The 12,410-nt window shown below is 44.2% G+C and overlaps 1 protein-coding gene across 1 annotated transcript; it reads left to right on the top strand.

Annotated features, from left to right (window-relative positions):
* The first annotated feature begins 2,257 nt into the window (after nucleotides 1-2,257).
* Nucleotides 2,258-11,265, top strand: LOC146756040 (uncharacterized). The gene is made up of 5 exons (XM_085524776.1): nucleotides 2,258-2,282; nucleotides 6,041-6,163; nucleotides 6,778-6,948; nucleotides 9,135-9,233; nucleotides 10,911-11,265. The coding sequence occupies exons 1-5, from the start codon at nucleotides 2,258-2,260 to the stop codon at nucleotides 11,120-11,122; spliced, it is 630 nt and encodes a 209-aa protein (XP_085380902.1). The 3' UTR covers nucleotides 11,123-11,265.
* Nucleotides 11,266-12,410: the final 1,145 nt, after the last annotated feature.

Here is a 12,410-nt window from a genome sequence, read left to right as displayed (position 1 = left end):
TGCCTTTCTAAAAACTGGGAGTGATGTTTCCCTTTTCCAGACCCCAGGGACTTCTCCTGCCTTCTTCTGACAGCCATGACTTTTCAAATACGGTGGAGAATGGCTGGGTGAGCGTATCAACCAGCTCCCTCATGACTCTGGGAAGCACGTCATCCTGCCCCATGGACTTGGACATATCCAGTCTTATGAGGAGGTCTTGGACTTGCTCGTCTCTTACAGTAGGAAGGATTTTGCTCCCCTGGTGTCCACCTAAATGTTCAGAGACATGAGTGTCATTCACTTTCTAGGCTCTTCTTGTGGCTCCTTAAAGTCCAAGAAGTCTCATTTTCAGCTCTCCTTACGCTTTTACCACACAAAGTAACCTGTTCCAGTTGCTTTCTCTTGTGGAAGGACAAAGGAGATTGACAGTGCACCATAAGTCAGAATATAAACTGCTGCTATACAGAAAATATTTCTGATTTCTTCAGTATTTGTCTGGAAGACAAAGCTCATAGAAAAATGTTCTAAAGTGTGAAGAACGAGCCCCTTTCAGGACTGAAAATGACTTCTGCTTTAGATGAATAACATGAATGTCTTACAGGAAAAAATACTAATCTGGAAAATATGAAATAGGAGTCAGAAAAGTTCCTGATGAGCTGCACATGAAGAGTATGGCAGAGTTTCCTTAGGGTAACCATCTTCTTTATTACCCTACAGGAATGGGTAACAAGGGCAGGAGTATGGTTCATCATTCCCTTCTTAGTTTGATGGCAGCTCCCTCTTTGTGCTGGGAAGGTAAATAATGATGGGAGAGACCCCTGGGTTTTGGTGGGACATGAAATATCTGTGGTCACAGCAGGTATGTGTCAGCTGTCACAAGGCAGACATACACAGGTAATGCAGGGTAAATTAAACGAGAGCCTGTACAATGAATATGATTAAAAACTGTGTAATAACAGCTCAACAAGAAAACCACTTGAAAGAAAGCAGGGGATCTGGCAGTGTGAATATATGCTAATTATAGAATGGATATTTGGCTGACGTCAGTAAGAATGTGCAATGTGTAATTTTTATGTGTCAGATAAGTACAATAGGCTGTTTTCTATGTTTAAGAAACCCTGACACTTGGGTCTCCAGGCTGTCTCCCCAAGTTATTCCCTAGTGTGCTTCACAACACTAAGAATGTGGAACTGGATCATTCTCTTAGCCCTCTTGCGTTGCTAAGTGTGAGATCCTCTGTTCAGAATTGGATTAGCTATCAATGAGTGATGCACAGATGCTATGGCAGACCCACAGTCCTTCCACTTCTGCCCTCCTACTGCTGACCTGTGAGCGCAGATGTACTGTTCTATAAGATGCTTTAGAGAGCTCAGGCTTAGCCAGTTGCTGCACCCACAGAAAGGCAGAGGGAAGGGCTGAAAGTCTGTGGTGACAAAGCTGGGCTGCTGAGGGGCTGATTTTCAGTTCTGTCACAGAAATCCCAGGGCCATTTGCAGTCCTTCAGGCAACTGCCCATTTGTAATAGGCTGACCAACTTGTCTTGTGCGTCACATCTGTTCAGGCTGCAGAATTCTTGGAGCAGGGTTCATTTCCTATGGAGAAAACCTCACTCTGTTTGGGTCTCTCCCTTTCTACAAAGAAAGGAAAATGACAGCAATCAAAATGATAAACACAAACATAGGACATTGCTTAGTTAGGATGTGTTTAACAGTCAACAGCAGTGTAACACTTATTCCTCAGGCAAAGAAAATAAGAAAACGAGCCATCTGGGCTTGTCTCTTCCCAGTTTTGAATGAGGCAACAGCATTAATCTTTTATTCCCTCCATTTTGGGCCTGGTAAACTTGGAGTTCTGAGAGATGTGGTTTTTGGTGAATATATGTGGCCTTCAGTATTCTCCTTTTACTCCAAAGTCTGAATCTCTGCATTCCCCCATATCACATTAATGCTTTCTTTCCCCCTCCCCCCTCCCAATAAATAAATAAATAAATAAAAACAAAAATTAATAATAATAAAAAAGCAAGCTCTCAGCTTATGAAGAAATAGCTGACAACAACCTTCTGGACAAAGCGTTTTTATGGAGTACAGTTCATATTTATAGGGAAAAAAGATCCAGAACTTTGTGCTCTGTAGTCTCCCAGTACCATATCCCACACATGCTAACACACCCTTAGGACAAAGATTACAACTGGAAATAATGATGTGGCAGTTATCCTCCACCCTGATAAAACTTCATCCATTGATGAAAAAGGTGTGTTCCACAACCTAGTGCCCATGCCATGTGGTTCGTATCAGTGGGAGAAAGTAAGGGGGAAAGCTAGAAGGTACTGTTCACATTAAGGAAATACAAGAGAAGATTTTTTTGTTTTCCTGCACAGAGGTTGCCTTGCTTAAGCTTTATTCTGCTATGGAGGAAATGCATACACTTTTCTTCCTCATTTTCCCTTGCTAACAGAGGGAAAAGTCTGACTAGAAGAGTTATTGTCACCTTCCTCATCCTTACTACTTGCTGACACTGGAGAAGAAAATCCTCTGGGGACTACATGGCTTTGTTTCTTGGCTGTCTACTGTGCAGTTGTCCCTTCTCTTCACTTTCTCATTTCCTTAAGGTAACATCAAGCTGATGTGTGCAGCCCACCAATAAAAGTCTGTGGAAGTAAGCCTTTCTCAGGAGGTGCTGTGCTACTGTCCTCACTCATTTGCAAAGTTCCCTCTCCATTCTTTAGCATAATCTCCAGGTGGGAATGGCAGGAGGCAGTTACAGAAGGAACTGCCAGACCCCAAAGCAGAGCTGGTGCAGGAGGGTACCACACAGCCATGACTTCAGGTTGGGAACTCAGAAGACCATCATACTTGAGCAAGGAAGAGTCCCTTTAAATAATGAGATGTGCAGAAACACCAATGAGTAGAGAAATAAAAAATCTAGCCTTTTCAGTTTATCATATTGGCTTATAAGTTGTGAGAAATCTATGCTAGTTCTTTGAGAGGGACAGATTTTGTTTCTCTACTTTTCAGCTTACATTTGCACCACTGAGTTACTGATGGAAAAGGAATGTTACCTATAACAAAGATAAGCTTTATCTACTGATTGCTTTAAATAAACCCTCATTCCTTTCAGCTTTCACAGCTTGTAGTCTGTTAATCCCGTCAATCATTGACTTTAAATGTAGGAAATATGTAGTAAATGCATGTCAAGCTCTCTCAGTGTGTGTCAGAGAATCCAGCCACGAGCCTAAGAACAAGTAGGGGCCCTAGCCTTAAAAGAAACTGGGGGTGGGGAGTCAAACCACATTTGGGCCACCACCACAATAAATAAAATCCAGGCAAAATATGGGTGAACCATGGGCTGACAGCTCAGCCTCAAAGGGTTAAAGTAAAGGGGTCAGCCAGGTTGGATGGCCCTGTTCTAACCTGACCTGCTGGGTAGCAGCGCTCCCATGGCAGGGGTTGGGTGGGCCCTGAGGTCCCTTCCAACCCAACTATTCTGTGGTTCTATGATCCTTGAGAGCCCCTTCCAAATCGGGATATTCCGTGATTCAATCTCGTGTGCTGAGCGCTCCCTCTGCTGGCACACACACATAGCTGGATTTTTCCCTACTCAGGCTGGGAAAAAAACGTGCCAGTGGAGCTGATGAAATGAAAGAGGTCATCGAAACAGAGCCCGTGGGGACTTGAAGGCTGAGCTTACCTTTTCTTCTTGGTACAGTTAGCGATCAGCGTCGTTCATTACCTTCAGCACCATGCAGATAGCGCCTGTATTTTACACAGGCCTTAGAGCTGGTTTTCTTATTAACTGGAACGGCCAGTAAAAGAATCTGAAGTTTTTCTTCAGTTTCTGATAACAGGGCAACAAGTTTGTTTAGTCACTTCTTTTTTACAAAAGCTGTGACCTGAGGAACGGATTTATAAGCAGAGCATTTCTACACTCATGTAAAAATCCTGTGGAATGCAAATGTCCAGAAGAATTTTAGCACCCACTGTGGGGTTTGTCCTTCCAGTGCAGAGCAGACTGGCACATTGTTCAGCCTTGTCTGTTTAGAGCATAAAGTCCAAGAATGGCACCACATGAAAGTTTGTAATGCAAGGATCAAGTACCCCTCATAGTCAGCACCATCAGCTCCCACAATATCCCACAGCACAGCACTGAGGACCTGAGTGGAAGGTGGTGGGATACCTGTCTATGTTCCCATGATGCTGCCTCTAGGACACATGCTCATCCCTGGATAAGCAGTATAGCAAAAACACAACATCAGAAAACAAAGATTCCATCTTTCTGTTTTTCCTTGTCTATTGCTACTGAATTTCTTGTTCCATTGGGCTCGAATCCATAATGGCTTATATATGGATATGACAGTCCTGTCCTCTCTCCCCTCTAAACATGTGTACAACCACACAAGCAGCCAGACACAGCCCTGACACAGTTGCCATTCACAATCACTATCCCCCAGGGCAGCACAGTAAGCTTTCATCCCACAGGATGAACTACTGCTTTAATGGAGAGGGGAAAACACAGGGGGCAGCCAGAGACAGCTTTGTTCTGCTCTGGATGCATCTCCAGCAAAATCACGTTCAGTTAGGTGGCATACATCTCACAGTAACAGAGGGCAGTTTGCTATCTGCAGAAAAGGTGAAAACCAAAAGAAGTATTATCCACAAAACATAAAGAAATACTGTTATATGTCTTCTATTTGAGTCATTATACACAGTCATTACAGAAAAAATGTTCTCCTTGCTGGGCATTGCAGCAGGATTTAGTTACGTCTTCTCTTAGAGATCCACATCTTATTCATGCTTACACCATGTCAAGTCAAAATGAGGACGGGCATTTTGTAGATGCGTGGTATGAGAGGCCAATATTCTGTTAGTAATGCTTTCCTCCCAAGGTTTGAAGGCAGCACCTTTTCCAGCCTCATTTCAAATACTGCATCACATTTAAATCCCAGCTTTCCTAACACAGATGCAATGTTAGGAAGCCATGTGAGGAAAGACAGGGATGGCTTTAAGTCTCTAAATAAGAAGAAAGAGAATCATCATCAAGGAGGCTGACTGACTGAAAAAGAATGTGCTTTTCCAGGCCATTTCTGAAGGTACAGCTGAGGGCTAACCCATGACAGTTACTTTACTTGTTGAATAACATTTTTATGTATGTGTTTTATGTTTTGCTTTTTGTCACTTTGCCTCATGTTTAATTGCTCTGTTCCAAAGTTTTGCTGAAGGGAACTGAGGAATGATTTGAATGGCAGTAAATGTGGATATCACAGATCCAAAACATGGCCAGAACTCAACATTGTAAAAGCTGCGATTTGACCCTCGCTCAACAAATACTTTGTACATTTAAACAGGCAAAAAAAGAACCAGCTTTCAACTGAGATGAAACCACAGATCAGAGATGAACATTTCATTAAATACTGGACAAAGCAGTAGAAACTCTTGCTCTCTTCTTGTTTGCAGATCATGAGAGTTCAGAAAAGCCCATGGAATTATATCTGATTTATAATCTGATTTATAAGCAGCACTGCATTGAGACAAGATGGGGATGAAAGGACAGAGCACAGCTCTGGTGAAAAGGGCTGGGCATCACCTTGGGGTGATCATTGTGACTCCATGTTGGGAGTGGCCGAAGCCCCCATCACAAACACGTGCCATCACAATGACACCCCATCAGAACCCCCAGGGTGTTCAGAAGGATTTCACTTGCCGAGTGGCACAGCGAAAACCGCTTTGTTGCAGAAATGTCTGCAAGGACAAACTTCAATTGGACTGAGCAAAGACGCTCCCACCCTGCAAGAGGTGGTCAAGGATCGGCTCGTGATGCTGCTCACTCCCATGTCCGTCTTTAGCAATTGAAAATCTCCTGTACCTTGCTGTCTTTCAAGCGCAAGGTGATAACAACTGACTCTTCTCCTTTGCCTTTTGCAGCCTCTCGTCAACTGGAACCCAGACTTCGGAGGAGAGAGCTCTCGGCTCCTCGAGCAGCGCAGGCCGAGATCTGCCCGGAGAAGGAGAGCCGAGACGGGCCCCTGCTGCTGCTCCTGCTGCTGCTGCTGCTCCTGCTCCCGCAGGGGCTGCCTGCAGGCAGCGGGTCCGGCAGCCGGCACCCAGGCGGCTGCAGCCAGGGGACCCCGGCCTCCCAAGCGCCAAAGGAGAAACCGCAGCCGACGCCGAGCTCGAGCCTCTCACAGCCGGCCAATGCGTGCTGCAGCAGCTTGGGGAATGAACCAGCCTCTGGACCCGTCCCTGCTGCCACCAAACAGCGGCTGGAGCCCTGGAGACATTTCTACTTCCTTGTCGTTCACCGCTTCATCTTACATGGGAGACAGCTTGCCACGCAACCCAGCACTGCAGGAACTTCCCTGGCGCCCAAGAGAGCAAGAGCAGCGTGCTCCTGAGGCCGGCCTGCTTTTCCACTCCTTATCGCTCACGGTGAACATACAGCATGAAGTCACGGTGATGCCAGAGGAGTGGGAGCCTTGGGAGGACCCGCAGCGCCCACCTTTCACCAGCTCTGTCTGGGTAGAGGAAGGCTGCTGGCTGCGCACCGATGAAGATGACAGTGATGAAGATGACGAGTGAGCGCCCTGCAGTGGGGTCATGTCGGCGCCCGCATAGTGGCCCGAGGTGGTAGTGGATAGACCGATAGTTATAAGGACAGGTTGTTTCAATAATAAATCGTTTCAGTTGTCACTTCAGTTTGGTCATTCAGTCCTTTCCTTGAGGGCGAGATCTCAGATGCGATTTTAATTTTGTCAGTGAAAACGTGCAAGGCTTTGGCTTGGTTGAACGAGGTGTACTCCCGCAGGGAACTCATCCCGATACTTCCATCACCCGCCCCTCATCCCGCCCCGCTCGGCCCTGGCTCCGCCCGGCTCCCCGGGCCGCGGCTGCGCGGAGGGCGGTGTGAGCGGGGAGCGCGTCCCGTGCCGAGCCGACAGCCGCCCAATGGCCGTGCCGCCATGCTGCCCAACACTGGGTAAGGCGACCTGGGCTTTCCTCCTTCCTTCGGCGGGGCCGTGAGCTCCGAGCCACAGGAGCTGCCGGGGCAGAGCTGGGGCCGGGGCCGGGGCCGGGGCCGGGGCCGGGGCCGGGCGGAGGGACAGACGCGTGCTCCGCAGCCCCTTGAGGGCGATGGGACGCGGGGTGGAGGCCGCGGCCGGGCACGGTGGCCCCGGAGCGGCTGGGTCGGACCCGGAGTCCCGCTCGGTGCTGTTTGCTCACGGGCCGAGCTGTGTGCACGTCCGGAGGGCAAAGTGCGGCTGTGGGTGTGCTGTGGAATCTGAATTGAGTGACTGCTGCGGCGTTATTTCTGCGCTGCTAATGAACGGGGACATACGTTGACCTTATTCGTTCCCGTGTGTTGCAAGCAGTAGTCATGAGATCCTGTACGAGTGCAGAAAGCGCCCACGGTGCAGCCTGTGGGCTGCCCTGGTTGCGGCCGTGCCTGCTGCAAAAGGAGCCCACCTGCATGATTCTAACTCCCTGAACCTGTCCAGTTAACATTTCTCTTACCCCTTAGGCTGTTCAACCATCCAGACTATTATGTATTTACTTGGATACAAAAGTATTTTGAGAGATGGTAATGAAAGCCTTGCTAATGTGAATGGTGTCAGCTGTTATCACTTTGGCCTCAAATCCTTTCATTCTATCACAGAAGTCAATCAGGTTCACCAGGCTTGATTTTACCTACTGAGATTGATGATGCATTGGAACATGCTGCCCAGGGAAGTGGTGAAGTCACCATCCCTGGTGATGTTCAGGAAGGGTTTAGATGTGGCACTGAAGGACATGGTTTAGTGGCCATAGTGGGGATGGGTTGAAGGTTGGACTATATTGTCTTTTCCAACCTTGCAAGTTCTAAGATTACCTCTCATCTATGGCTAGTTTCTCATGTCCTGGTAAACCATGTTCCTAAGCAAGGCACTACCAGTGTCTGCTCTCACTGAATCACCCATGCCACTCAGCAACGCCTTTCCCTTGTTCATGCTCTTCCTACCCACATTATAGCAGATAAACAAGTTGCCACTGGCTTCCCTTGGAAGTCTCAGCTGCAGGTGAACTTTGGTTCTCCTCACACTGTGCTGATATGCTCATGCAATATTCCCAGTTCCTTTTTATCTCACTGGTGCTTCCACTCTGTGTGACACCTTTGTACACAGGGGCTCAGTCACAAGTCGTTTGCACAGCTGTGTCAGCCTGCTGGTTGGTTGGACAGACTTGTGGGGATTTATTGGGTTAAATGCAGTTACTTGCAAACTGAGTTTTACTGTGAAAGCCTTAAGGAAAATCATGGTCATTTTTGAAAATCTGATTTTTGGCTCTTGTCTTTGGCACCCTGCATTGGGATTGTGATCCTGGACTTTGCCTTTACAGCGTGTTGAGCTACTGGTCCTCTGTGTTCAGAGGGCCAAAAGAATTAAATTACAGAGAGCTGCACTGAGTATCAAAACGTTAGAATTGGTTGGTTTTGTTGTTTTTAGAAGTCACTCCTTTTCTGCTTTTGGAGAATGCAGCAGTTCTGTTGTGGGCAGCCTTGGATTATTGTACAAAAAGTCTTCAGTGGTGGTGAAAGGCTTATATTTCCAAGAAGGTTCTGCAGGTAAGAGTTAAGAGTTTTTCATAGGATTTCTTAATACTACACCATGTTTTCTATTCCCAATAGAGATAGGAAGGCAAAATCTTTTTTTCTCTATGCTTCCACATTTGATTTGGTAGCGATAAAGCTCATTGCTGTCTTTTTAAATAGAAATTATCTTTGAGGAGTGAAGGAGGCCCCAATTGCGTCTTTGGGCTAGAACATATGTTGCTCATCTTAAACCTGTGGATTATCTTTTAAACTTCAACACTTGGAACATGGTTAAACTCCTCTTGCAGGTCCATGTTCCTTCTCTGCAACACCCCCTTCTCAGAGTATACAAAAAGGATTTACAACGTGCTTTTTTCCTTTTTTTTTTCCCTCCCCAATTCAATACTCATGTAAAAGGGTCAGTTTGTATCTGAAGGGGGTGGTAGGAGCTGGGAGAGTTTCTGTACTCTAGGAAGATGATGCTTTGACCCCAGAAAGTTGATTTTTCCGTGACTTACATCCTTCAAAAGTAAAATTCTATGTGTAGACTAAATATGTATCCTACTAAATATGGGATTTTTGTGTGCTTTTTGTAGCCTACACAATTTGTAAATATGGCATGTCCATGTGTGTCTTGGGAATGGCAGAAGAATTTAAAGGAGAAGTTGCTGTCAATGCTTTATGGCCTAAAACAGGTGATTATTTTGAATTGTTGTGTTTTGTCCTATACAGGTGGTCTTCTTTAGGACTGATTCAGAACACCGAGCACTTCTGTGTATTTTTTTGTGATCAAAGATGTTGTGTGGGTATTGGCTTTCTTTCCTAGTTCTCACTGTTGCCTTCCTGTTTTCACTTAAACTTGCCTTCAGCCTGAGCACATTCTGCTTTTTCTCCTGTCTTGTCACTGCTCCTTTCAACATGACTCGAACTTTGTTTTGCACACCATCCCTGAGTAGTATTGGACATTTATGTCAATATTTAGAATCCCCAGCTAGTTAGATTGCCAGGAAATAGATGAAGCTGACAAGATATGTACCTCTGTAGATGTAAAAAAAAAAAAAAAGTTTTGGCTGAGTGGGAAATCAATTGCTTCTTCACACAACCATCCAACACTTCTTGCAAGTCACAGCACACTGAAGGGCCGCATAGCAGAAAAATAACTTGGTGTGCCCATCTTATACTAGCTCCAGTTTATTGTCCATGGGTCAGTGAGGACCAGGGCTGCTGTTGAAGGTTTGGTAGCTGCTGAACAAAGAGACCAGTGTCTTGAAAGCATTAGAAGCAGCAAGTGAGCTTTCAAAATTTGTATGTATCGGTGTTTCCTTGATGAAAACTGTTCATGTTCTGAAGTATAAAAGTTTGTAATGTTCAGTCTAGGAAGAAAAATGTTGTTTTGCAAGGTTTATCTGCCAAAACAAAAGTTAACTACTTTAGAGAGTGAGAGAGGTGACTTCTGTAGAATCTACATTACAATTACAAAGTTTTTAATTTAAAGAACATCATATATATGTGATCAGCTTCAATGCTGGAGATTAACACTGTGCTAGGATGGTTCTATTGGTTCATCCAGCTCCTTGAAACAAGAAAATATGCTGATAGTGAGATGTTATGAGCTCTCGATTTAACTAAAAGTGAAAGAGGTAGCCTGCCAAAAGGATGTAAGAGTGTGAATGAGTAGTAGAGGTACTGCAGGGTCAAAGTGGAAGATGCTGTATGTATGAATTAATGGAAAACCAGCAGCACTTTGTATGAAATAGATGGAAGGATGTGCAGATTGCAGGACAGTAGATGGTTTTTCATATCAGTCTTTGCCCATAGTTTTGCTATATTTAGAACAATAATAATTGGCTGTAATGTGAAAGTAGAGGAGCATAAGCCAGGAAAAGTTTGAGTTTGTGCTATTGGGTTTCTCATCTTTAACTTAGAGTCACTTTGTTATCTCACAAGTTATTGTGGGGCTAAAATTGAGATTTTCAGTATGGTAATGGCTGCAGAAAATGTTAATTGCTGATGCACATTCACTTTGAGAAAGATAGTTGTCCTGTTAGTTTTTCATGTCCTAAATAAAGCCAGAGGAAGTCTTTGTGTGGAAAGTATTGATAGAAGCATTGAATAATATGAATATTACAAGGAGTTCTTCCCTTTATTCCTCTTTTGGTTCCTTTAATACTTTTCAAGTAAGGGAATCTTTACACTTTGAGGATTGTTTGCTGGTTGACCATTCTTCGCTGGTTGATGGTATTTCACAGTTTAGTCTTCTCATGATTTACTTTCATGTGAGAGGAGAATAAAGTTTATGCATTTGCCAAAGAGATGAGTATGTGATGTCATTAGTGTTAAACTTGTAATTTCCTGTCCTCTGAATTTTCCAGCCATACATACAGCTGCTATGGATATGCTGGGAGGATCCGGAATAGAGAAGCAGTGCAGAAAAACTGACATAATTGCAGATGCTGCATATTGCATTTTAACAAAGCCGAAAACTTTCACTGGAAACTTCATTATTGATGAAGTTCTACTGAGAGAAGAAGGCGTTAAGGATTTTGATGTCTATGCAATTGCACCAGGCAAAAGAGATCTTTAAAATGAGAAGTTTGCGAAGGAAGGAAGGCCATATGGGGAATATGGATATATTCCTTTGACTCAGTCAAAAGATGCTTTGCCTCACGTTTGAGAATGTGGATTCTGGGAAAGCACATAATAGTCCACTGAGGCTCTAATAATCAATGCCTATATAAATATATATATATATATATATTTTAAACCCATTAGCAAAAAGAAAATAGACCTGCACCACAAGCGCATGTATTACTATTTACCAAATAGTGAGATAGTGTTTCTTCATCTTCAGATGTTTCTGACTGAATTTGTAAGAGGCTTCTGGGTCTGATTTTAAATGTACCAGAACCTAAACATGTCACCTCGTCTTTTTTCAACCTGTAGTTCATTTACTGGTAAATTGAGGTGCTGTTGCCTTCAGAATGGATTCCTGTTTGTGCTGTTCACCCTTACTTGGGCTTACTGTTATTGTTCAACTCCCCTTTAGGTCACCCCCTGATGCCTGACTTCTTCTTGGATGCTGAAACTGACATGACAGCCACATAATCAGAAGGCCGTGGAAGGGCAACCTCTGCATGTACATGTCGATTATTTGTGATGATAATGAATGCCTCCTCTATTTCAAGTTACTTTTGGACTACATTCAAGCTATGTGGCAAAATCTCTTGTATTTGGGCTGTTTGATTTATGGAAGTGACTTTAGTGTCTGCAACTTTCACAGTTCATAATCAGCACCTTGTTTTGAACAACCTTTTTGCTTTTTACCACCAGAGTTAAGTGGTATGAAGATTATGAGTAAATATTGCTGTAAAAAAATCACAAGCAATCAGCATATTTTGCAGGAGTGTTACATCTTTCTTGCAGTGTGAGAACTTGAGAAGCTTCTATTCCTACATGAAGTTCTCACAGTCGTACATGATGTGAATGTCTACAAGATGAAATAGAGAAGTTGTTTTTTTACAAAAGCATCAGGTTCACTTTTTCAGAATAGTGATGTTTCTATTGGAGGGCAAATAGGAATACTGGATATGTTTTATAGGAGTGCCAAAACAAATATAGGAAAGAAAGAGGCTAAGTTTGAAAAGAGCCCAGTTCCCTTGAAAATACTATTTGTGAGTGCGCACTTAGACTTTTCTGCCAGGAACTGATACTGCCAACTGCCCAGATCTCCAACACAGTAGCAATTCACTGAGTAGAATAATTATTTCCTGATACACTGACCTTCTGCATGGCTTTTAGGGGCTGCTAAGCATTACATGCCTTATAAATTGCAAATGCTCTTTCTTAATGTTAAATGAGCACATTCACTGCAG

This window comes from Coturnix japonica, chromosome 28 (genome assembly GCF_054131305.1).
Source record: "Coturnix japonica strain WE chromosome 28, WE-NBRP24, whole genome shotgun sequence".
Taxonomy (NCBI): domain Eukaryota; kingdom Metazoa; phylum Chordata; class Aves; order Galliformes; family Phasianidae; genus Coturnix; species Coturnix japonica.
The sequence above is the reverse complement of the archived record's forward strand: the minus strand, read 5'-3'. Positions and strand labels throughout refer to the sequence as shown.